The 26,187-nt window shown below is 41.8% G+C and overlaps 1 protein-coding gene across 1 annotated transcript in view; it reads right to left on the bottom strand.

Moving 5' to 3' along the window:
- LOC116504226 (semaphorin-3D-like) overlaps positions 1–22,613 on the bottom strand; it is a 29,628-nt gene extending 7,015 nt beyond the window's left edge. Inside the window, exons 1-11 of the mRNA XM_032211115.1 lie at positions 22,478–22,613; positions 18,726–18,886; positions 15,772–15,834; positions 14,756–14,875; positions 13,082–13,184; positions 11,520–11,648; positions 7,196–7,341; positions 5,363–5,477; positions 5,170–5,239; positions 4,353–4,497; positions 3,317–3,539 (exon numbers count right to left, since the gene is read on the bottom strand). Of these exons, the coding sequence (XP_032067006.1) occupies positions 3,317–3,539; positions 4,353–4,497; positions 5,170–5,239; positions 5,363–5,477; positions 7,196–7,341; positions 11,520–11,648; positions 13,082–13,184; positions 14,756–14,875; positions 15,772–15,834; positions 18,726–18,886; positions 22,478–22,613 (1,411 nt within the window). The remainder of the gene's footprint in view (positions 1–3,316; positions 3,540–4,352; positions 4,498–5,169; positions 5,240–5,362; positions 5,478–7,195; positions 7,342–11,519; positions 11,649–13,081; positions 13,185–14,755; positions 14,876–15,771; positions 15,835–18,725; positions 18,887–22,477) is intronic.
- Between the last annotated feature and the right edge of the window lie 3,574 nt (positions 22,614–26,187).

The following is a 26,187-nucleotide window of genomic DNA, read 5'->3' on the forward strand; positions in this document are numbered from 1 at the left end:
CAGAAGAGTATGTGAAGAGGACTATGGGTGGGATTACCTCCTTGGATTCCTGTTTCATTAAGCTAATTACCAGGCAGGAGATTCAATATGACAGCAAACCCATCCCTGGAAGAGAACACTCACAGAGGTAGAAAGAGATGGGCCAAAATAGATTTTCCATATTCTTTTGCATGGTTTCAGGATCACCTAGCACAGTGGTGGCTGACCTTTTCGGCACTGAGTGGCCAAAGTGTGCTCCCGGGCCAGTGGTGGATTTCAAAATATTTTAGAACCTCTTCTGTAGATGTGGGCTGCTTTGCGGGAGTGACTTGCCGACCATGTGACTGGGTGGGAGTGGCTTGGCAGTCATGTGACCGGGTGGGAGTGACTTGGTAGTCATGAGACTGGGGTGGGCGTGGCCAACTTGTAAAATGTGGTGAAACTCACTTAAAAACGCTCTTGCTTAGCAACCAAAATGTTACCTCAGAAACTCTGGCATTTGAAGCACACAAGTCTTAAAGCTGTCAAGTTACAAGACCTTTGCACCCCTAGCTCTTTTGATAGCTTTAAGACTTGTGGACTTCAACTCCCAGAATTCTTCCTCTCGCTCTTCATCTTGATGATGTGCGGATGGGTGGGGGGAGGGAACTGGAACTGGTTCTAAACGGCACTGTAAATTTGTGGAACCTTTTCTATCGAAGAGGTTAGAACTGGCAGGAACCCACCCCTGACCTGGGCCCAAACTGCAAGGTGTGGGGGCATGCATGTGCGCATCCCGTACATGCGGGACGCCTCACCCAAACTGCAGGGCATGGAGCGCATGCACCCCATGCCCTGCGCTTGCGTAGCAGAGACCCAAAGACCAATTGGCCGACAGGAGGTTCCGGTGCATGAGCAGCAGAGACGCAAAACAGAGCTGCAGTGATGGTGTGTGTGCCCGCAGAGAGGGCTCTGCATGTCACCTCTGGCACTCATGCCATAGGTTTTTCACCACTGGCCTAGCACATTGAAGAAGCTCAAAAGATTGTAGCTGCAAGACTACATCTATGGATAATCTTATTCACCAAGATGCTGGAATTATCCTGACCTCTGAGGATGCCTTCTCTCAGATAGCTCTCTCTAGATATGCAGCTGAGGCTGTGAAGGATGAGGCCACTCCTTGTGGATTATATGTATAGTTATCCCAGGGAGAGGTCCATTTCTAACATGCAGCAACTTTGCATGAGAGGTTTTTTTTAAAAATGCCAATTTTAGAACAATTTAGGGGCAAACTGAACATATTTTCATTCATCAAAAAATTTCAAGTAGGCGATGGGTTATTTTCCAGAATATTTTAATAGAAAAAAAAAGCAACATCATTAATTTCATCTAATATACCTCCTTATGTTATGTAATTCTACAGGGACCATGAGATAATGAATGTATTTTGTTACCTGTTTTATACATTTTTCTATTCCTATCATAGCTTTTCTAGAGAAAAAGGTCTGGGTTCAAGATCGATCATGTCTGGGCAAAATCATTATGTTATTTTCTTTGCTTTGTTTTATGTCTTTGTGAAATATTTCTAATTTTTTGTTAGGCATAATGCAATGAATTGATGCTTTCATATTTTTTGGTTGAAATGGAAATTCTATCCTTTTAGCACTGTTTTATGTTTTTAATATATTTTAAAGTGGCAGCTATTAATTGCTTACAATGAATTTGATGTTTTAGAGGCTCTGTGAATACTTCAATAGTCTGGCTCAAAGGGATAGCATTTAATTCCAATTACTTAACAAGGGAATTGTAACCAGGCCTCTGAAGCAATTAAATAGTACTGAAGAGCAGAAACAATCCCAACTGATACTCTGGGCCAAAATAGATATGTGCTAAGCTTGTCAGTAAAGGAGAAGGAAAAGCAGCAATTTACAGCAGAACTGTATTGTTTTTCTGAAGCAATGATGCAGGGTGGAAGATACTGTGCTCATCACTGGAATTCTTCTACAATCCATTGGAAGGAAAAGGAGTGGAGAAAAGATCATTCCAAAGAAAAAAGAAATAAACTAAAAATCAGACTTCTTTTTTATTTTTAATTTTTTGAATTAGTGGACCTGGCAGTATCTGGAGACAGGAGAATAGAAGAAAAAGAAATGAAGAAAATGACAACATACCTGTATTTTTCAGACTATAAGACGCACCAAGGTTTTAAAGAGGCAAATTAAAAAAAAGTTTTTGCACTCTGCAGACCTCCCAAAATGGCCGGGTTTTGTTTTTAAAAAAAGAGCATGAATAGCCTTTAGGAGGCTTGTAGAGGGGACTGGAGGGGGGCAAAAACAAGCAAAAAAACAGTCCATTTTTTGTGAAAACAGGCCTGTTTGTCAAAAACAGGCATGCATAGCCTTTAGGAGGCTTTAGGAGGCTCCTGAGAGCTGAGGGAGCAAAATTGAGCAAAAAACAGCCCGTTTTTCGCTCATTTCTGTTCTCTCCAGCCCCCAGGAGCACTTTGGAAGCCTCCTAAAGGCTATACTTGGCCATTTTGGTGAAGGGGGTGGGGTTTTGGGAGGCAAAAAATGCTGTATTCAGTGTATAAGACACACCCAGATTTTCAGCCTCTTTTTTCAGGGAAAAGGGTGCGCCTTATACACCGAAAAATACGCTTCAAAGACCTGACAATAGAAGTGGAATGACTGTGACAAAAAAGGAAACATAGTACCAGCAAAAATAGGTGTGTGCAATCCCAAAACATCTGGAGCACCTTTTCAATTCCATTGGTGTTGACAAAATCTCCATCAGTCAATTGCAGGAGGCAGCATTATTTACAATAGCTTACATCACGCAACAATACCTTTAACACCATCAGACAACTGCCTATGCCAAATTTCTGAGAAGGGTTCGATCGGTGCATAAAAATGCCAAATCCAGTCTAAACATCTGGCTGTCTATGTGACCAACCATGATGATGGCAATGGCAGTGCTTATATTGACAAAAGAATCAAATATGCTGATGCTGATGATGATTTTCCTTCCACTGTACAAATGAAAGGGGGGAGAGTTGCTTCCACCATTAGTCTCCCTCAAATTATCATCAACCAATTTAGATAATGCTTTTACAGCTCAACACATAGGCTCAGGTTCTACTCACCTTTATTTTAAAGTCTCAAGCAATATTTGCTGTTAAAAGTGAGCAATCCTAGAAAAACCATAGTGTTGCTGATCACATGAAAGCACCAAATTGTACACCTAGTGTTGCCATCTAGTAGTTCTTTCTTCACTTTCCTTTGCCCGTCGAATAAGTCAAGCATCATTTCAAACTGTGACTTACACTAAGATCAGAATATCTTTGCTTGAACTCCTCTACCTGTTCCAAGGAAGAGAACATCAACATGTCCAGCTTCTGTCTCCATTCTGTCCACCAACAGATGCCGGATATTGAAAGGCACATTGACTCTAATCAGAACGGGCTTCCTGTGGAGTGGATAGATGGGGTCCCACATCAGATGATGACTGCGCATGAAGCTAATCACTTCGTCGGGGAAGTCCTTGGTTGACTGCAGGAATGGGTCATATGTTTCACTGGGGCACTGGCAGGAAGAACGGACATTGAAAAAAGAATGATGCAAAAGTATTAACTCCACAAAACATAGTCTTGTGTTTTAAGGCGGCTAAATCTATTAATATCACAATTCAGGCAATTTTTCATCAATTGTCATGTATGACTGCATATGGCATGATCGCTTTCCTGGGCTGTGATAATGTTCTGCATTTTCTAAACCTCTCTACTTACAGATTGGTGAAATTTCCTGGGACAAACCATTTATGGAACCCGTGAGTGGATCCAGGACCCCGATTAGTCATCTCAGAAATGAATCATGCAGGGAAAGGAGGCCTTGAAGAGCCCTTGTTACCCAGGTGGGATTAGAAAACTCCCAGAAATAACCTAAAGGTAAAGGTAAAGTTCCCCTCACACATATGTGCTAGTGGTTCCCACCTTTAGGGGGCGGTGCTCATCTCTGCCAAAGAGCCAGCGCTGTCCAAAGACGTCTCTGTGGTCATGTGGCCGGCATGACTAAATGCCGAAGGTGCACAGAACGCTGTTACCTTCCCACCAAAGGTGGTTCCTATTTTTCTTGCATTTTTACATGCTTTCGAACTGCTAGGTTGGCAGAAGCTGGGACAAGTAACGGGAGCTCACTCCGTTAATGGTGCTAGGGATTTGAACTGCCGAACTGCTGATCTTTCTGATCGACAAGCTCAGCGTCTTAGCCACGGAGCCACCGCGTCTCTTTCACAACCTACAGTAGTTTAACTCTCAGCAGCAGCAAATATTTTCCCTAGTCAGTCTCTATATGAACAAGTTAGAGAAAAAGTGACTAAGGAGAGTTTTATGTACATACTGTTCCAGGACGAGGGTAAGGGATCCGTCCCTTATATTCAGCCCATTGATAATCAAAGCCTTCCTTGTGTGCAAAAGGTCCATTGAAGGCAGCTCGAATGGCTGCCAGGGAATAAACGCACACTGCAGAACCACTAAAAATGCCACTGGGGAAAGAAAAAGAATAATGTAGGGAGATGGAGAGTATTGATACATAAATCAGTCCAAGAGATATTTCTTTGTACCATTCTGCCCAAACATGCCCTTGAAAGATTTCTGCCTTAGAAAAGACTTTCTAACTCATTTAAAGGTCATGAAATGGGAAGGCAGAATGCCTGAAGTGACCTTAGAGAAGATGACCTTCAGAAAGCCATTTTGTTTCAAAAGCATTCTCACTGCTCTTCTCATCTTTAACAGTGGGGGCTTTGCTCTCATCAATTTTCTTCCAGGACATTCCTTAACTCAGTTAAAGCTGAAGATTATGGGAGCACTGAGACATGGGGATCACTGCCTTAGTTCTTCCCAGCAGCCTCCTCCTTCATCCAGTCAGGTAGGAGACAGTGACAGGCACCATTTCTGCAGGAATTTGAAAGAGCTACAGCAGAATCTTGTTTCGGTGTATCAATCCATTCATATGGATTAATGTGCATGCATTCTATAACTGAAATAACAGAATAACAGAGTTGGAAGGGACCTTGGAAGCCTTCTAGTCCCAACCCCCTGCTAAAGCAGGAAACCTTATACTATTAGTATAATAAGCACTATTTTCATTCCTGCTGATCCATGGCCACAAACAATTCTTTTCTTTTGTCATATTCATTGTAAATGTTTCTGCTTACCTGGAAACTGTGAAGAGGCCATAAACCAGAGGGTTCTGTATATTACGGGTTTGAAGGAGGAAGACGTCTTCTAGAATACAGCAGGACACACCCAATTTAGGGAACACCTTTGAATAACATCCCCCCCCCCCCTCAGCTAGGATCGCAGACTCTATTCTAGAAAGGGCAGCTCTCAATACGCAAGTAACCTTACCCAGCTGATCAAAATGTGTTTCGGTGCCCTGGGGACCTGGGATAGAGCAGATCAGCCGTGCTTTAAGAAAAGTGGTCCAGCGATTGATAAGGCTATGCTTCCCACCAATATCGTTCTGCCAAACAGAAGCAGGGATAGGTCAAGCATAATTTTCAAGTCCATCCACAACTGCTCTCCAGTACTCTTAAGTGATTACTTTGAATGCATCCATTGCATCATGTTTACAGTCCCACGTGGGCTTTCTTTAAAACCCAAGGTGATGAACACTGTCCAACCATTAATAGAGAGGCAGATACTGTACTTTTCCTGTTTTTCCTAGAGAAATGGTGCTGAGTTAAATTAAAGGAATTTGAACATCTTTCCAGTGCATGTTTTATCCAGGGATATTCTTAAATGTGCACCATTCACCTCTGCCTCTCTATTAATGGTTGGACAGCATTCACCTTCTTGTGTTTTAAGAAAGCCTGCCTGGGTCTGTAAACATTGGTTCCACCACAAAACCGCGCTCGACTAAACCGCGCCCGACTAAACCGCGTCACTGACGTCATCAACAGGGCGACAACAGCGCGGAGACAGAAGCATGCTGTAAACCCTAAACCTAAAATTAACCCCTAAACCTAAACCTAACCCCTCTAAACCTAATCCTAAACTTAACCCTAACCCTTAACCTAACCCTAAACCTAACCCTAACCCTAACCCTAAACCTAACCCTAAACCTAATCCTAACCCTAAATCTAACCCTAACCCTTAACCTAACCCTAAACCTAACCCTAACCCTTAACCTAACCCTAAAGCTAACCCTTACCTTAAGTTGAATCGGCTTGCTTTCAAAGCGCTATTTAAAGCGCCCTTCTTTCTCCGCGCTGGCTGTTGTCGCCCTGTTGATGACGTCAGCGACACGGTTTAATCGGGCACGGCTTAGTCGAGCGCGGTTTTGACGGGTCACGGCAAACATTCACCCTGAGTCATGTGGATATGATCCAGTGGTGAAATTCAAATTTTTTAACTACTGGATCTGTGGGCGTGGCTTGGTGGGTGTGGCAGGGGAAAGATATTGCAAAATCTCCATTCCCACCCCACTCTGGGGCCAGCCAGAGGTGGCATTGGACGGTTCTCCAAATTACTCAAAATTTCCGCTACCGGTTCTCCAGAACCTGTCAGAACCTGCTAGATTTCACCTCTGATATGATCCATCCTCTGCTGACGTCCTTTATATTATGTAAGCTTCTGGCAGATACTTGTACGTTGAACACAGATATTTGCAAGAAGGAAGCCACAAGACTCAGGAGCTTGCTCATGTAAGCATTTGACTTACAGGGAAACCAACAGAAATGCAAGTGTATGCAAAAAAAAAGCTTTTTCCTGACTGACAGTCGCACTCAACTGCCCTCTAAAGGCAGTCATCATTTAAGTGATGTCATGACTTATGCACTCTAGATTTCAGAATGTCTGAACAATCTCAGACACCCTGTCAACATGTAGCTATTTTGAATTAGACTACTATTTCTGCATTATGAAAGACCCCTGCTCTGGCAAAATTCCCAGCTGTGTTTCAAAATTGTTTCAAGCTGGAGCAAAATTCAGACTGGATGCCTCCAATGCAGGAAATAATCATATTTTAACCCCATGTTCTAACATTGACTGCTGGTGGCTGACATCCATCTTCCAGAAGCAGTACTGTGTACCATAGTATCTACAGAGATGCTTAATTTATCTATAGTGCTAAATACCTTTTGCTAGGGGATAAAATGCCATTGTTCAGATCTTGCTTCCCAGGAAATATTCAGATAGCACATCAGTTAAATAGCTACACAAGAAGCACTCACTGCTTACCTTGCAGACGCGGGCCACACGAGCATGGATACGCCTTTTTTCCCATTGTCCAGCTTCCACTGCAGTTTCCCGGAAAAAGATGTAGACTTTATCATCCTCATGGCTGTAAGTATCAGGAATGGCATGGGCCTCAATAAACACCGGCTCTGGAGCGTGGTTGGAAATGACAGGAGTGGAGTGTTGAAAGGAGAGATTAACGAACTGGAACTCTATCTCAAACTTCAAAACATGGAAGAAGGAAAGGGAGAAAATCTGGCAGAAACAATGAGATAAATTCTGGCAGAAGTATCGGTGGTAACTAAAGGCAAGGTGATGGAAGGAACAATTGGAGGGTTTCGCATCTTTACAAGATATGCAATGAACAACAAGGTGCCAAGAGAAGTCCAAATAAGATTTATCAAGAAAACAATTAGAATACAAATACTACAAATGGCAAGAGATATAGGATTGCACTGCTACTGGAAGGACACAGGATGATGAAATGCAATGTTATAATAAAAACTAAGTTAAACAGTTAAATTTAGAGTATTATGTATTTAAAAAGGTAATAATAGTTATAGTTAAATGATTAATAATGATAATAATGTATATATATATATATATACACACTAGATTGATAATATGAATTTTTACACAAATTGTAAGTGAGGACTATGAAGAGGATGCTGAAAAGCTTTGTTATAAAAGATTAATAACTCTATATAGAATAGAATATAAAGATGTAATACTATCGGATGATTTCAGGATGATGTAATGAAATGCCATAATATAAATTTATTTCAAATTTAGAATACTTTACATAAATAATAATAACTGTAATAATCAGCTATAATCAAATGAATGTTTCATAATCATAATAATTGTATACATATATATTAGATTGATGATATGAGACTTTATGTAAATTGCAAGTGAAGACTATTGGATTTGTGATCTTGGTCTGAGGGGTAACGACATCATACCCCTGTCGTGGTCAGACCACTGCCTACTGAGGCTTGACTTCCGGAGACCAAACCCCCACTGTAGGGAGGAGGAACCGACCAGGTGGTTCCGCCCCAGGCGACTTATGGAGCCGTTAAGGTTCCAGACAGAGCTTGGGGTCATCCCTGATACTTTCGCCCACAGTCCGGTAGAGACTCTGGTTGCTGCTTGGCACTCGGCAGCATCGGAGACCCTCGACCGGATTGCGCCACTACGGCCCCTCCGAGGCGGCGGATCCCGGAGACCTCCTTGGTTCACCCAGGAACTCCGGGAGATGAAGCGCCGGAGGAGACGCCTAGAGCACCTATGGAGGTTCGATAAGTCCGAATCGAACCGAGCAATGGTAACCACCAGCACCAAGGAATACACCAGGGCACTTAGGGCAGCGAAAAGATCTTATATAGCCACCTTGGTTGCATCCGCTGAGTCCCGCCCAGCTGCCCTGTTTAGGATAACCCGCTCCCTACTAAATAGGAGGGAAGTGGGGGAACCCCTGCAGGGCAGAGCTGAGGATTATGCCCAATTCTTAGCGGACAAAATTGCTCGGTTTCGGTCGGACTTGGACTCCATCTCTGCAGTTCCAGCCAAGGCACAAGAGGATGAAGTAGACCACCTCTGGGTTGAGTTTCAAGATGTTGCCCCTGGGGATGTGGACAAGGCCATGAGGGCTGTAAGTGCCTCCACCTGTGTACTGGACCCGTGTCCCTCATGGCTGGTTACTAACAGCAGTGAGGTGACACGAGGCTGGATCCAGGCGGTTGTTACCGCCTCTCTTCGGGAGGGGAACTTCCCCGCCGCGCTAAAAGCGGCGGTGGTGAGACCCCTCCTGAAGAAGCCATCTTTGGATCCAGCTGTTCTTAATAACTATCGTCCAGTCTCCAACCTTCCCTTTCTTGGGAAGGTTGTTGAGAAGGTGGTGGCCTTCCAGCTCCAGCGGTCCTTGGAGGAAGCAAGTTATCTTGACCCCTTCCAGTCAGGCTTCAGACCCGGTTACAGCACAGAAACCGCTTTGGTCGCATTGACCGATGATCTTTGGAGAGCCAGAGATGGAGGACATCCCTCCATCCTGGTTCTCCTTGACCTCTCAGCGGCTTTTGATACCATCGACCATGGTATCCTTCTGCGACGACTGCGGGAGGTGGGAGTGGGAGGCACCGTGCTGCGGTGGTTCTCCTCCTACCTCTCAGACAGGTCGCAGTCGGTGTTAGTGGGGGGGCAGAGATCGACTCCTAGGCCCCTAACATATGGGGTGCCTCAGGGTTCGGTCTTATCCCCCCTACTATTCAACATCTACATGAAACCGCTGGGAGAGATCATCCGCAGGCACGGGATAAGATACCATCAATATGCGGACGATACCCAGTTGTATCTGTCCGCCCCGTGCCAACTCAATGAAGCGGCGGACGTGATGAACCGAGGCCTTGAGGCCGTTATGGACTGGATGAGGGCTAACAAGCTTGTACTCAACCCGGAAAAGACCGAGTGGCTGTTGTGTTTCCCTCCCACCAATTCAGCAAGTATTCCACCTCTCAGGCTGGGGGGTCAAACATTATACCCCTCAGACAGGGTCCGCAACTTGGGAGTCCTCCTGGACCCACAGCTGACTTTTGAACACCATTTGTCAGCTGTGACCAGGGGGGCATTTGCCCAGGTTCGCCTGGTGCGCCAGTTGCGACCCTACCTGAATTGGGAGGCTCTCACAACAGTCACTCGGGCCCTTGTGACCTCTAGGCTGGAATACTGCAATGTGCTCTACATGGGGCTGCCCTTGAAGAGCATCCGGCGACTTCAGCTAGTCCAGAACGCGGCCGCGCGAGTGATCGTGGGTGCACCTCGGTTCACCCACATAACACCTATCCTCCGCGAGCTGCGCTGGCTACCTGTCGATCTCCGGGTGCGCTTCAAGGTGCTACTAGTCACCCATAAAGCCCTTCATGGTAGTGGATCTGCGTACTTGAGAGACCGCCTTCTGCCAATTACCTCCCTGCGACCAATTAGATCTCACAGATTGGGCCTCCTCCGTATTCCATCTGCCAGCCAGTGCCGGCTGGCAACTACAAGGAGGAGAGCCTTTTCAGTAGTAGCTCCGACCCTTTGGAACGAGCTCCCCGTGGAGATTCGTACTCTCACCACCGTCCAGGCCTTCCGCATAGCCCTTAAGACCTGGCTAGCCCGTCAGGCCTGGGGACAAAGATAAGCGCCCCTCCCGAATGATGAATGAAAGTTGCTCATTATTTTACTCTATGTTTGTCTACGTCACTGTTTGTATTTCCCTCCCCCGATCTTATGTAAGCCGCCCTGAGTCCCCTCAGGGAAAAGGGCGGCCTATAAATGTTAATAAACCTTAAACCTTAAACCTTAAACCTATTGTGAGGAAGCACAAAAGTTTTGTAACCAATTGACACACTGTAAGTAATTGGAGAAAGGTTTTTATACTTTGTGTGTATTTATGTTTGTTTGTTTTAAAACACACACACACACACACAAACACACACACATATGTATAAAATATATATAAAAAATAAACACCGGCTTTGCAAGGAGGGATATTCAGATCTAAAGTGCCCATTTCTTCTATTAAAAGAGTGAATATTGCAATAGATTTCTGGATGCAATTCCAAATACCAGTTTTGACTGATAAAACCCTATATAGCTTGGCTTGCTGCCAAAGTGCCAATAGAATCGCTGTTCTGCTCTAATAGCAGTAGCACTTAGACTTATATACTGCTTCATAGTGCTTTACAGCCCTCTCTAAGTAGTTTACAGAGTCAGCATATTGCCCTCAACAATTTGGGTTCTCATTTTACCCACCTCTGAAGGATAGAAGACTGAGCCTGGTGAGATTTGATCGGCCAAACTGCCTGGCAGCCAGCAGTTAGCAGAAGCAGCCTGCAGTACTGTACTCTAACCACTGAGCCACCCCTGCTCTAAACTGAGTTGTTCCATCTGAGATGATCTTCTCTGGGGAAGCCACTAGTGGTGGTGTCCCATTTTTATGATGCCAGAAAATATTCTTCATCCAGGGTATTTAAAAAGATTATAGAATAGCCCCCTGTAATTCCCAATGCTAGGATGATCTCTTTAGTGATAGCCTTCCAGAACATAGTGAGAATCAATTTTTTTCTGTAGGAGATCTGAGGACTGGCTGTTTCTCTGTTAGTATTCTTGTATAATTATAATGGTTATTTATATATTTTCTTTCTGTATTTCTCAATGTTTATGTTTTATGACTACTATGCAAACTGTTGGAATCCATAAGAATAGTTGGGGGTATGCACATTCACTAAATAACTGTGTTTTAAAACTTTTAGAGTTTTCTAAAAATGTAACCTTCCTTACATACCATTTAACCAATCATCTTGGTTCTGCTCCGTCCTGATGTAGTTTTGTTCAGGATTGTCAAGATGAGTTCGGAAGAAAGCAGCATTGCTTCCCATGAAGTCAGTGGAGGTGCCTGAATAAAGTTCCCCATCTAGGAAACCCAGGAGAGAAATCCATGGATAAAACACTTGCATCTTCTTTCTCTTGTACACTTTATTTTATATATGAGCATTTATCGGTATCATTCATAAATCATTAAATTGATGTATAGTGTATGCTAATGAATAGACTATGTTTTATGTAGACTGGTACCACAGTACTCATTGTTAATTGATTCTGGGTAGCACGATGAGTACAAAAAATGATGAGTACCAAACAAATTTTTCCCATAAGGAATAATGTAGTGAGTCACAAGGCAATTGACATTGGCAAATTCTAGCTTGTGCATTGAGTACAAAACAAATGATGAGTACTGGGACTAAATTTTCCCATAAAAATGTGTTGAGTACCAAATTCAATGAGTTTCAAAGCAGTTGAGTCCCAACCTACAACTGTATATGCATATGAATATCTGCCTTGCACACACACCACACAAAAGGATGCCTCTCATAATTTTATTCTGTACATTTTGAGCGAGGAATGTAAAGTGAGCTAGCATACAGCTGGTGCCTTTCTCCTGGCTTTCAACAGATAAAGTGCTTCCTGAGATAAGACACAGTATCATGGGAAAAATACAACAGATATCTCTGTTGAATGGCTGTATGTATGTATGTATGTATGTATGTATGTATGTATGTATGTATGTGTGTATATATATATATATATATATATATATATATGTATGTATGTATGTATGTATGTATGTATGTATATATATTTATTTATTTATTTACAAGATATGCAATGAACAACAAGGTGCCAAGGTGTTGCATTTGTGCTGATAAATAAATAAAGGGAGACTAGTATAGATCTATTTCAAGCGATTTAGCTCTCATCAACTAGCCATACCCTTTCTGGGATTTGAACCTGTGCTGTATTACATATTAAGCAGTTGTGTTAACCACTAAGCCACAAGGTTCTCCTCCTTTATCATAGATCTATACTAATCTCCCTTTATTTATTTATCAGCACAAATGCAACACAAATGTAACAAAGGCAGCAGTAAAAATAATGGCTTTCTGTCGTGATGGTCTCTTGTGATGAGCCGATAGAGAGAAAAAGGAAGCAGTATGCTTCCTCCCATATTTGGGCATACCAGGGGTTGTGACACTAAATACATACCTATTTCCCTGGCTCAACTGATAAAGGAGGAGAATATATATTGTCAAAGCTACCTTTAATAACTGCCCCAATCTGATTCATGATCCTTGTGTGGATAGGACCACATGTCCTGTATTTCTCAGTCAACAAAGTCAATAGCCATGCTGTTTTAGGAGAGGCGATCCAACATATCTAGACATTACCAAGTTAGGAAAAGCTATTTCATGGGTATACACACACACATGCAGAGATGCTGTATGGGCTCTTCCTATGCCTACATTGTCTAGGTTTCTGTTGCAGCTTTCAGTTCACAGGTGCTCTTACCTATTAGCTGTCCTGCAAAATGCTCATGGGGGCTATACGGACATTTGCCTCTCCCAGATCCTGTGGAGTGGGTCATCAGCTGCATAGCCAATATTCCTGATTCCTGCAATAAGAAAGCACTTCAGTTTGGTTTAAAGAGTAAGAGAAGCATTAAGGAATTGGAGACCCTCAAAAGAAAAGGCTCAGTAGTCCAAAAGGGGCACCTTTAGACTTCCTGAACAGGAGACAGGAAGGTGCTATCCCATAATTGTAACCATCTTTTTCTTCCAGTGAAGTATCCTTGTTCTTTGAACATAGAAAGGATTAAGTTTTAGGAGTTTGAATGATAAATCATCCAGGCCTATAATATGGTATTTTTGACTTACTGATTTTTTTCATCCTACTCCATTAGTATGTATGTGACAGCTGGCATTTGCTTATTCTTACCTATTCTACCCAGATTTGTGTTTTTTTTTAAAAAAAATAGATTTAATTATGCTCTATCATGTAGCAAAGCAGATTAGGGAATATGAGCATTAAGAAATATATGAAATCCATTATTTTTCCTTTCCTTTTATTTATTTATTTGTTAAATTTATTTGCCACCCATCCACTATGGGATCCCTCTAGGTGACTTACAACAATAAAAAAGAAATACATTTTTATTTTAAAAACTTTTATAACACTAATGCTAAAGGTGACCCTTGAAATAGCATGGAGTCGGATGGACATCTATGGAGCATATCCAGGCAAAAAGATTTATTTCTTTACTATATTCAGTGAGGGAAGAAGAGAGAGGGCAGAATCAATGCCGAGGAGACTGATTACCAAGAAAGACTGGTTTTGTCTGTAAATGTTAGAATTTCTTCACTGGTCTGAAAAGGGGGCATGGACAGATGCTCAGGTCATTCTCTGAGCCAAGATTGACAAGTAGGTAGTAAGGCAGAGGTGGGTTCCTACCAGTTCGCACCTATTTGGTAGAACCAGTTCATCAAATTTACCGAACCGGTTAGAAGAGGTTCTATCAGTGGACCCAGAAAGCAGGCCACACCTACAGAAGAGGTTCCAAAAAAATTTGAAACCCACCACTGGTCCTTAGATATGATTATTCTACACTATCATGCTCATATTTATAAAACTCAGTGCCTCTGTGAAAGGTAAGGATGACTACTGTGTTTGTGGTGCAATCAGAACATTGCGTGTGTTGAAGTTGTTTTAATGCAAACCAAAGATGCCTTTTAAAAAACAAGTTTACATCATATTCTTATGCATGCCAGTGCTCTGTGTGAGGTAATTTAAAGTGGTTCTGACAAGTGTCGTCGGCATCTTCATATGGGCGGCAAGCCACTCCCATCTGGTCACATGGGTGGCAAGCCACTCCCACAAAGGAGGCCACACCCACAGAGTAGGTTCAAACAATTTTTGAAACCCACCACTGTAGTAAGGGCTCATCTAATTTTCAGGGAAAGGACTGGTGGGTGGATAAACATTTTACCTCTGGTTTATTTACATACATGAATGCACAAAGATTAAAATGACAGTTGCAAACAATAACCTACAATTCCCAAGTTTGAGAGCAAGAGAGAAAATAGATGGGTGGATAGTACAGCAATAGTAGGGCATTTAGAATTTATTGCCAAAAACTTTTGCTTCAAGCTAACTGTTTATAGTTCCAGCCTGGTGAGTGAGACTCACCTTTGCTCCAGCTTTGAGTTGGATGAAGGCACACACAGGTTGATAGGAGCCAGTTCCACAGGCAAACACATGAGTGTGGTTGAAACGCTGCAGAAAGCGAATGAAATTGGCACATTCTGTCTGGAAAGCACAGAAAGATGGGTAGGTTACACTTAGACAAACTCTGCTTCGCCTGAGCACTCTTTCCATGGAAGAAAAAAACAAACCCATATATCTGGTCAGTTCCGAACTTAACAGATATCACCTGATTAGGTTTATTATTTGCTAAGAGAACAGCATCTCCCAGCAAATGGGATGTACCTTTAGTTAGGCATCCCACTGACCTCCCAGAGCTGCTCCAGAAGATGGAGACATTGCCTAGAGTAGATTTAGAGTGCAGTCAAAGGTAAAAAAGGCAAATGCCATTTGAGCGGAAGACTATTTGCCTAATGTTAAATATATCTAATCATCCTACACTAGTGTTTCTCAACCTTGGCAACTTTAAGCTGCATGGAGTTCAACTTCCAGAATTCCCCAGCCAGCATCCATACAGTTTAAAGTTGCCAAGGTTGAGAAACACTGGGTTTACAGCATGTCCGTTTGAATTGTTCGCACTTCAGCACTTCAGATGCTGCCCAGATAATCCATCAACTCTCCCATGCCCAGGGGGACAACCCTTTGTGTTAACTGCCTGGCATTCTTCATTTGCACCGTGCGGCTGGAAAGCACAGGATGGATCTTACTAATGTTACACTGAAGGCCATAACACAACATAGAGTTCCATTGGTTTGGCCACTGTCTAAATTGTGTGGCAAGGCAGATGATGCTGGGCTGATGCAAAAGGAGGATGAACAGATGCCTATCATACCAATCCTAAGGAATAATTAGAGGGGGGGAGAAATGTGCTACTGAAAATTGGCCTGTTGCAGCTGAATGTGCTGCAGTTCTTCAGAGTTTGCAAAAGAGGGCTTTGCAGGACCAAAGACTTCAGATTGCCGATTGATGGCTCAAATCATGGGCCTGAAAATCTTCATTACCTCAGGATTCTTCCCAGCTAGCTTGCAATGCTTCACCTGCTCCTTAGGAGCTGGCCAGAAGACCTGGAAATAAAAACAAAAGGAAGATAATAAATATATGTTTATTAAACAAATGAATAAACACTCCCCCCAATGCAAATAATACTATAAGAGTTATTTTGTTCCAGTGCAAAGCGCTTTAGAAGAGGATTTTCTTCTTCTTTGGGATTTCCTCTGTATGTGCCATTTTGAACCACGTCTAGTGGGGCAGTACAAATGCTTAAGAAATGGGTGCTCTACAGGGTGTGAAAGCATCTACCAAGCTCCTTGTTTTGAATAGCTAAAGCAGTCTTGTTTCCAGAAGCTCACGCGGTTGCTTCAAAAGTTAGTTCCAGGGGTTGCTGCATAAATGTAGGACAGCTACTTCGTTCCCGTGTACCATGAGGCAACTTTTTGGATTGCTTGGCACAATCTTCAGTCTAACTCTAAAGCTAATTTGGACTATGCTGGAAATGGGATGGGATTGGCCCAATACTTTATCTTTGACCTAGTTTGGAGAACACCCAATATTTATTCATATATTCATTAGGTATAATGGAGCCACAGGAAAGATAAGGAAAGAAAAAAGGCAAACCAAAACTTATGTAGGGCACATGGTTTCCACTTTTGTTTAAACAAAAGGTTCCCCGTGTTTTCATTTTTCCTCTCATGTAAATAAAGGATTAATCGTCACCTAATAACTCTAATTGTGACTGGCAATTTTACAGTATTGTTAAGTGAAATGTCATGTGACTGCTCCACTTAGTTCTTGCACTCCCAATTGCTTTCGTGGGGGAAATCCCACATGATGGTTGGGTGAATCCAGAGGTGGGTTCCTACCAGTTCGCACCTATTCTCTAGAACCGGTTCGTCAAATCTACCGAACTGGTAAGAAGAGGTTCCACCAGTGGACCCGGAAAGCAGGCCACACCTATAGAAGAGGTTCCCAAATATTTTGAAACCCACCACTGGCAAGGATCTTGTAACTTGACAGCTTTAAGACTTGCATGCTTCAATGCCAGAGTTTCTGAATAGCTACTTGGACCAACCTAAGTACTAATTCATAATTTCATATCCGGTCACATGGGCGGCAAGCCACTCCCATCCGGTCACATGGGTGGCAAACCACAAAGGAGACCACACCCACAGAGTAGGTTCCAACAATTTTTGAAACCCACCACTGGGTGAATCCCAGCCATTCTTGGAAGAAGGCAATGGATTGCCTCCACTTTAACTACCCCAACCCACTTATCTCCCTCTTCTCTGCCCTTTTGATTTCCTGTCCATCCACCGGCACCAGCTGCCCTCACCGTCCAGCCCTGCCCACTGCCACAGATCTTCCACACCATGTGTCACAACAGGCCTGGGCCTTCTTTCGTGCTAGTTCAGCTGAGGCCTTCATTCGGGTCAGCCTTTTTTCATGTGCTAGCCAGGTTCCTTTTTTTTTGCACTGGCCTTTTGTGTGCTGACCGGGCCCCTCTTTTGCAAAAAAACAAAAAGAGGTCACGACTGGCATGCAAAAGAAGGATCCGGTTGTCATGCCGAAGGAGGACCCAGCCAGCATGCAAAAGGAGACTCTGGCAGGTACACAAAGGACGTTCTGGCAGGCATGCAAAAAAAGAAAAAAGAAAGGACCTGGCCAGTACACAAAAGAAGGATTTCTTCAGTGGTGGCGTGAGGCATACTGTATGGCACCCACCCACTCATAGTTCTCACCCAACAGCCTGTGGACATTTTTGCAGCATTTCCCCCGAGTGGCCAGGATGCTGAGCCAGAGGTGAGGCAAGTGAAGAGGATAATGAAGGTCAGCATGGGGGGGGGCAATTATAAATGTAGGCAGGCCCAAATGTTGTTCACGTAACCACAGAGGCATTGCAACCATTAGAATTTTGTGGGTCATTCTTAAATCCCTTCATCCGGCACTATTGTAACTTTGAATGGTTGTGGAATGAATGGACATTCAGTGAGGACTAGAGAAATTCAGAAAGTCATTAAAAAAAAAAAAACTTTGTTGCATCTTCCTCTCATAAAAACCTAAGTTCTGCCTGCCCTGCCTTTGGAATACCAAAAAACCTCTACTGGAAATTCTATTTCCTCCTTAATTGTTCTCTCTTTTCCTTTTTTTCATAATTCTTAGGAACACAAGTTAAAATGGGGAAAAACATGATGCAGAATAATCTGAGGTAATTCCTACTTCTTCTATTTGCCATTTCATAAATGGCTGAGAACTGAGATGTTTGCGAGGACCTTGGTTCTACTTCATTCTCCTTATCCATCTCACAGCGTTCAACCCAGTGGTGGGTTTCAAATTTTTTAAGAACCTCTTCTATAGGTGTGACCTGCTTTGTGGGAGTGGCTTGCTGGCCATATGACTGGGTAGGAGTGGCTTGCCAGCCATATGACTGGGTGGGTGTGGCCAACTTATAAAAACTCACTTAAATGTCATGAAACTCACTTAACAACGTTCTTGCTTAGCAACCAAAATGTTGGCTCAGGAACTCTGGCATTTGAAGCATGCAAGTCTTAAAGCTGTCAGGTTACAAGACCCTTGCACCCCTAACCCTTTAGGAAAAAAACCCCAGGGGTGTTCAAACTTGACAGCTTTAAGACTTGTGGACTTCAACTCCCAGAATTCCTCATCTTGCTCTTCATCTTGATGATGTGCAGACGGGCGGTGGGGAGACAGCTGGGCAGTTCTAAATGGCACTGTAGATTTGTGGAACCTCTTCTATAGAAGAGGTTAGAGCTGGCAGGAACCCACCCCTAGTTCAACCTCAAGGATCACATTAGCTGTCCTTTAGTATTTAAGAAGCAAAGCAGAGCAGAGCAGAGCAGAGTAGAGCAGAGCAGAGCAGAGCAAAGCCAAGCCAAGCCAAGTCAAGCCAAGCCATGGCCAAACAGCAAACTTTCCTATTTTGTTTTTGTTTTTTGTTTACCTCCTGAGGCTCCCTGTGAGGACTGTCAAGCTGCAGAAGAATTACACGGTCCTTTGCTCCCACCATCAGCCAAGCCCTCTTCTCATCCAGGAGGAGGGACTGGAATGCAAGGTCAGCCTCTGAGTTCAACAGCAGGCGGGAGCTGTTTGATCTCAGCAGGTCTAGAAGGTAGAGTGTAGACAAAGAAATGGTGATTTTTATCTTTGTAGTCCCTCAAAAGGGATAAGCATTTATCTAACTTTTCTTTATCTTTGAAAACCGGCCAAAGAGATTAATTGTAAAAATATCAACATATGGATCAATGACTCTGCTCTGATTTTTTTTTTAAAGCCAGCAGACTGCTTATGCAAAGGAAAGGAAACCTTTTGGTTGCAATTTTATACCTCCGATATATTCTCATTGGATTTAGGCTGCAGTCTTATAAATATTCTGGAAGGCAGTAACATGAACTTCCTTCCAAATAGAAGCCAGTCACCCCAAGTCCAAGGAACTCTTGTGGTAATTCCTGGAATTACCAAATGGCTTCCAAGTTGACCTTTGAAGAAGACATAGAAACCTCAGCTCTGAAGAGGGGCTCCAACATCTTCGTATGCTTTGCCAGCCTTAATATGAAATGTTGTCTTCACAAAGTTTGAAGGGAGTGCTTTTTATTAGAACTTTTTGAGGTTCATCTTTTAAGATATTATCAATTCAGCCTTTTTTGTTCTTTCCCATTTTGGCCAAGCTGATGAAGCAGAATTCAGTATTTGAAGACATTTCATCCCACCCTCCTACTAAAGGGGAGGCTTTCTCTTCCTTTCCATAGAAAAATTTCTTAATGGCCTGGTGACATTAGCTGCCACATTATAGCCTAAATGAAGTCAGAAGTGTAATTAGGTTTCAGATATGCACTGAAATCACGACTTCGGAATGGCCTGTTTTCCTTCCCACTCCTCTCCCCTGGCTCCCGATCTTTCTATCAAGAATTCAATAACAATCGCTGAAAACATGCTATTTGGTCAGGGGGTGTAGCAATTCAGGGGTCAAAGAGGAAACCAATTCATGCTTTGCTACCTGACTTCCTCTCTAGCCCGTTTCTGCAGGACATTCCATGCCATCGTATTTTCAGAGAGGAGAGCAAACTTGGCATCTTTTCAAAAAAAAAAAAAAGCCCTTAGCTGCATCTGTTTATTTTTATTTCTACAAAGAGCATGGAGCCTACCAGGGGCCTAAAGACAATATTTAAAAATAGCAATGGAGGCTTGATTGCATGCCATTGTTGGAAAGCAACAATAGAGAGTTCTGTAAATACACTAGCATTGAGTATGACAGATTCCTGAAGTTTTTATCCCTTTAGTAGCTCCGAAAGGTGAAGACTGGCCTTGTTTCACCAGAGCGGCAACTGCAGGAAAGCTGATATTAAAAGTAACATCTTTATGAGCTGTAGTGGATAGCATAAGAACAATAAATAGGAGCCATGAGCCATTAGAGAGTAATGTTGCAAGCTCCATATGGAATTGTTAGTGGAAGTGGGTACCACTTGAGAATGAGCTTACTCATTAAAAGCTATTATTATAGACATATGAATCCAGCACTGCAGTTGATATACATCATCCTAAGTTGTATGGCAACCCAGAGTCAGCATTTGTTGTCGTGGAACAAAACTATCCTATTTACTGGCTTGTCTGAATCTTTGCAACCCAGATTTGATGCTCTGCTAAAGGAAGCAGCTACGGAGGGGGGCATAGAGGATAGCAATAGTAGTTAGAATTATATACCACTTCATAGTGCTTTTTCAACCCTCTGTAAGTGGTCCACAGAGTCAGCATATTGCTCCAACAATCTGGGTCCTCATTTTACCAACCCTGGAAGGATGGAAGGCTGAGTCAACCTTGAGCCAGTCAGGATTGAACTGATGGCAGTTGGTAGAATTAGCCTGCAATGCTGCATTCTAACCACTGTGTCATCATGGCTCATGCACAAATACCTTGGAGATGGCTACTGCTAGGCACCCCTCATTATTATTTTTATCAGTTTGGATCCAAAGTTCAGGAAGCAAGCTTTTGAACTGTGTCAAATCCTTTCCAAGGCCATAAAGTTGGACCTTGTAACAAGAAACCAAATGGGGAAACATTCCTAGCCCACCTCTGCTGTTTAGGAGAAAGAAAGAGCATCCTCTGCTCAGCCAGCCTGCTGCTAGATGAGAATCTCTGTATCTGCATGCTACAGCTTTGGTGGTCTCCCTGATTGCCACTTGGGAAGGATTTGTTTCACTGCCCCGGTGTGCTATTGTTCTTGGCCTCCTTCTCTCAAGCACATCTTTCCTTTGCAGCCCTTGCCTTGGGTTGTCTCATTTCCTCTTGGCAGGCCCATCTGTTTCTTTCTCTCTCCCCTTCCTCTTCTGCTCCAGGACAGAGGGCGTCACTGGAAGCTTTCATAATGTAAACCCTGTCATCCTCTTCACCCTTGAACTTGGCTTGATATCTCTGAGTCACACCTCCTGCCATTGTCTGGGCTGCCCCCGTGATCCTCCTAAGGCTGGGAACTTCCTTCAGTAAAGACCAAAAGAAAGCATCTTTAACATGATCTGCTAGACCTTAGGGCACCATGAACTGGGAGAAAGTTGCTCCTCAGCTTCGTGCTTTTCAAAGAAATCCAGATCTATTGGTTTCTTCTGTGGGCTGCCAAAATAACTCTTAGCAATATATCTCAAAGCAAATGTTTTGCAAATGTTTAGATCAATGGCCTGCAACAATAGCTGGTCTAGCTGAATTCCAGGTTGTTGTTCCAGGTTTGTCTATGTTGAGTTCCAGGTTGCCATCTTCCTCCCCAATCCAAAACATGGTTCAATCCTCAAGCTGCTTTCAGCTCTCCAATAATAGTTTGCTGAGTCCCATATCAGTTACTACACAGACCCAAATTATAGAGAGGACTGCCATTCAGGAGTATCATTGTTCCATCCAATTGATTGATATTTACTTTAGCAGAAGAATCAACAAACATTCTCTTGAATTTCTCTATTTTTAAATCAAGCCTGATCTTTTATCAATCAGTTGTACCATAATGAAGTTGTGTAACTTGGATTTATTTTAAGATAGGAGCTGGCTTGCATGTGTATCTGTATGACAGAAAACAATCTGCATATGTAAGTATAGGTAGTCCTCAATTAACAACCACTGATAACTCAGTCATTAAGTGAAGCAATTGCTAAGTGAAACTACAACTGTGCTTATATTTTACTTTAGCTTTCATTTCCTTTATGAAGGCCTTGAATTGAGGAATTGAGGAATGATCATAAAGTTACTTTTTAATCATAACTGCAAATGTTCACTAAGTGAGGCAATCCCTAAATGAGGATTACCTGTAGCTGTTATACTAGTATTTCTTTTAGGAAGAATTTAAGATTTCCTCTCAGGGAACATAACAATACTATAGAAGAGTGGGAATTAGCCACAGTCCGGTTATTTGGAAAGCACCTGGATGACATTGATAATTGGGGCATTTATGTTGTACTTACCTAGAATGGCCCACTTGGTTTGTTTGCTAGCCAACTGAAATTAGAATGTAAGGAAAAAGAGAGAATCCCCTTTCTGTGACTTTCTTTTCCGAAAGCTTCAGTTTCAGCAGAGGTCAGAAAATGAAGGTATGGATTAGCAAACACCAGAAAAAGAGAAGGAACAGTATACAAAGGTAAGACCGAGGAGAGGGGAAGCAATCTGCATTAATTAGACCACGATACTTAGAACACAGTAAAAGAGTAACATGAAACATACCTTGGTATGAGAGGCGAAGGCGGGGGACCCCTTCCCTCCAGGAACAGGTCTTCTCAATTGTTAGCAGAATATGCCAAGCCACCAGGACTAGCTTGGTGATGAAGCAATAGCACATGCCAAAAGTCAATCTGACCATCCCTTCTGCAGCCCAAAACACCTAGACCAGTCAGAAAGTCTTATTCACAGAGGCATTCTCTACTCAAGGAGAGACGTCTGCTAAGTACCTGCAAGGGAAATAGAAAAGAATCCTTACAAAAGACATATCCAAAAGGAGAACATGCAGTGGTGCCGATGCTTCTGGTCAATCTTACTGGAACATCACTGGGTTTGCTGACTTCTGAACTAGAATTATGCTGGCAGTTAGCAAATATCTCAACTATTTTGAGCCTGAATTTCATACTTTCTTCATTAAATGAAAACTTGATTTGTTTTAAAAATGGAGATGATCACTATATATTTCTTCTCCCTCTGTGGACCATTTTATTTCTCAAGTCCTTGCTCAACCTTGAAAAACTGCTGATCAACTATAGCAATACAGAATTTCCTATAGAATGTACAAGGTTAGCCAAGGATCCATGTGTCTTTAGTCTTGCAACCCAATGCAAGTATATTCAAAAGCAAACATATCTTTAATTACGATTATGGCATTCGTACTTCTACTTAACCCACCTGGATTGATAGAGATACTAGAATTTTAGAATATTTAACTCTAATAATATCCATCCAACTAAAGGTGTTACATATGTATATTTCAAAATTGAAAAATCAACCCTGCATTAAAAATTGGGGGAAAAGATGTTATGGAAAAATGTGATGGAAGTGGGGATATTGACTTTAGACCAACTGAAGATGAATTTTTAGTATGCAGTATGCTGTGTCAAGATATATTTTATCAGATGTAGTCCAATGTCAATATTTACAGCTACAATATTTGTTAACAACATTTTTTGGCCCAGCAGTATTTTCAGCTTCTGAGGTACTTGAGCTATTAGATCCTTTAAAACAAAACAAAAAATCATATTATTTTTATAGATATTTGTAATTAATAAATCAATTTGATATGCAGATGCTTAGAAAGGAATGGAATAAAGAATTAGAAATTCCTATATTGCCTAGACAATGGGAAAGTCTTAACTTCTATAACAAGAGTATCACTCAAGTTACAATTTGCAACCAACAAAATTAATGCTTATATTAGAGCCCAATATATTTGTATAGAAAAGTACTGTCAAAAGCAGCATTTTGTTGAATGTGCAATAAGGATAATGCTTCTTTAAAACACGTCTAATACTTGCTAAATTTTTGGAAAAAGATTATATAGTTATGATTGTGTGAGAAAAACTAATTTTCAGAGGATAGTATTTGCTTGAACTACATACCTAGTACTAGAATTTGACAACATACAGCATAAATGGATTCCCTGTGCCTTTTCCCCATTTTAAACATTTAACTATGGCCAAAAGACTTATATTGCAGCCCTGGAAAGTGTATGGCCCCATTTACTCAATGGATTGAGAATCAAATTACACTTGCTGCCTTTGAGCAGATTGCCTATAGACACAGAGGTTGTATCAACAAGTATACTGAAATATGGGACTCATTTACATAAAATACAGTGGGTTCAAAATATGACAGTTATATAAGTATAATAGAAATACATATGTATTCCAATAACAACATTAGATAAGTATATGCAATATTGTAACTGTTTACTGTTAAAATAATTTATCATAGTTTTTTTTTTGTTTTCTCCTTGTGTTTCTTTCACTTTTTGTTAAATCATGTCTTGCTATTCATTTAAAGGCAGTGAAAAATAATTTTAGCTGCCTTTTAATAACCAACCCGGATTTACAGGGAGCATCTCTCTACAAATCTACTCCCATAGTGGCAAAATTCTTTGACATCCGTTGAAGGAGCAAGACATTTCATAGGGAAATCCTGCCTCTCATTCTGCTCAAGTAATTTCCTTCTCTCCTCTCTATTCCTCTTATTTCTTTATATAGGATAATGAATATTAAAGCTATCTCAGCTATTAGCTATTTGCTAATTGTCAGCCTCCCAGGCTGATCAAACAGGAAACATGACTAGTTGAGCTAATTCTATTTCATTGCAAGGCTAAACTAACAGAAATTTGTTAAGACTGAAATCTTCCATCTTCCCACCTCTTTTTATAGCCTGATAAGTTAGGGTGGATCCTTTCTGAGTTTCTTTCTCTGCTTGTTATGCAGCTGCAAACTCCCCCCACCTTAATCTTATTGTTCTCTAGGCAGCATCTCTTCCCCACAGTCACCCACCCACCCTTCTTCCAAGGTCACTCCTGCATGCCATCGCATCAATGTTTAAAGTCTTACCAATGTGTATGCGTGTGTGTTTTAAACAAAATGGTCATCCAAATAGAAAGGATGAGGTTTGTTTTGACATTTGTCCCCTAAGTTTGTATTGGGGATGACTTCTGACTGAGAGTAAATTCTGGCTCTCAATCTGCAAGAAAAGAACTTCAGATCTTAACACAAAAGGAGACAGGAAACAGGAAGAGCAGAGTGCTTCTGATCTTTTGCATTACTGATTGATGTTATCATCAGTTCATCATTTAATATAAACACAACACGTGAGATCGTGTTTGAAGGCAAGCTGTTAGGACAGAGGATAGTTCTTAATAAAATATGCCAATTAGCTTTTCCATATTATTCATACAGTAGCTTTCTCCAGGACCCAAGAATGAGTGGAATAGCACCATCAAACCTGGCATGATTTTCAGTACTTATGTGATATTCAGAAATGAAAAGGAAAATAAAATTCTTAGAAAGTTATCTTTTTTTATGGATTTGAAAAACCAAACACTTACAGCAGAGGTGGGTTGCTACTGGTTCAGCCCGGATCGGGCAAACCGGTAGTAAAATGAATTGCAACCCACCACTGACTGACAGATATCAATAATCAAAATATTACATGATTGAAAAACAAATGAACAGGGAATTAGTAAGAAATATTATCAATTATCCTGTCACTTTTCTTTCTTTCTTTCTTTCTTTCTTTCTTTCTTTCTTTCTTTCTTTCTTTCTTTCTTTCTTTCTTTCTTTCTTTCAATCTCCAACATCCTTGCTCATAGAACTGAAAATACTAGAAACTATTCATGAATTTAGGAATTTAAAAGTAAACGAAAACTAATTGTCTGATTTAGAAAGTATTGTAATGACACATCTGACCATGGCATTAGAACAACATTCTGTAATAATAGCTTTGCCATAAAAGCCATTTCAGCAAATGCTGAAAATACCATATTTTTCGGAGTATAAGACGCACCGGAATATAAGACGCACCAAGATTTTGAAGAGGCAAATTTAAAAAAAAAGTTTTTGCACTCTGCAGACCTCCCAAAAATAGCCCGTTTTTTGTGAAAATGGGCCTGTTTTTTGTCAAAAAAGGGCATGCATAGCCTTTAGGAGGCTTAAGAGTGCTCCTGGGGACTGGGGGGGGGGGGCAAAAACGAGCAAAAAATGGCCTGTTTTTTTGCTCATTTCTGCCCTCCCCAGCCCCCAGGAACACTCTGGAAGCCTCCTAAAGGCTATGCATGGCCATTTTTGCAAAGGGGTAGCGTTTCAGGAGGCCAAAAATGCTGTATTCATTGTATAAGATGAACCCAGATTTTCACCCTCTTTTTGATGGAAAAAGGTGCGTCTTATACTCTGAAAAATACGGTAAGTCTTTGA

This window comes from Thamnophis elegans, chromosome 2 (assembly GCF_009769535.1).
Source record: "Thamnophis elegans isolate rThaEle1 chromosome 2, rThaEle1.pri, whole genome shotgun sequence".
Classification (NCBI taxonomy): Eukaryota; Metazoa; Chordata; class Lepidosauria; order Squamata; family Colubridae; genus Thamnophis; species Thamnophis elegans.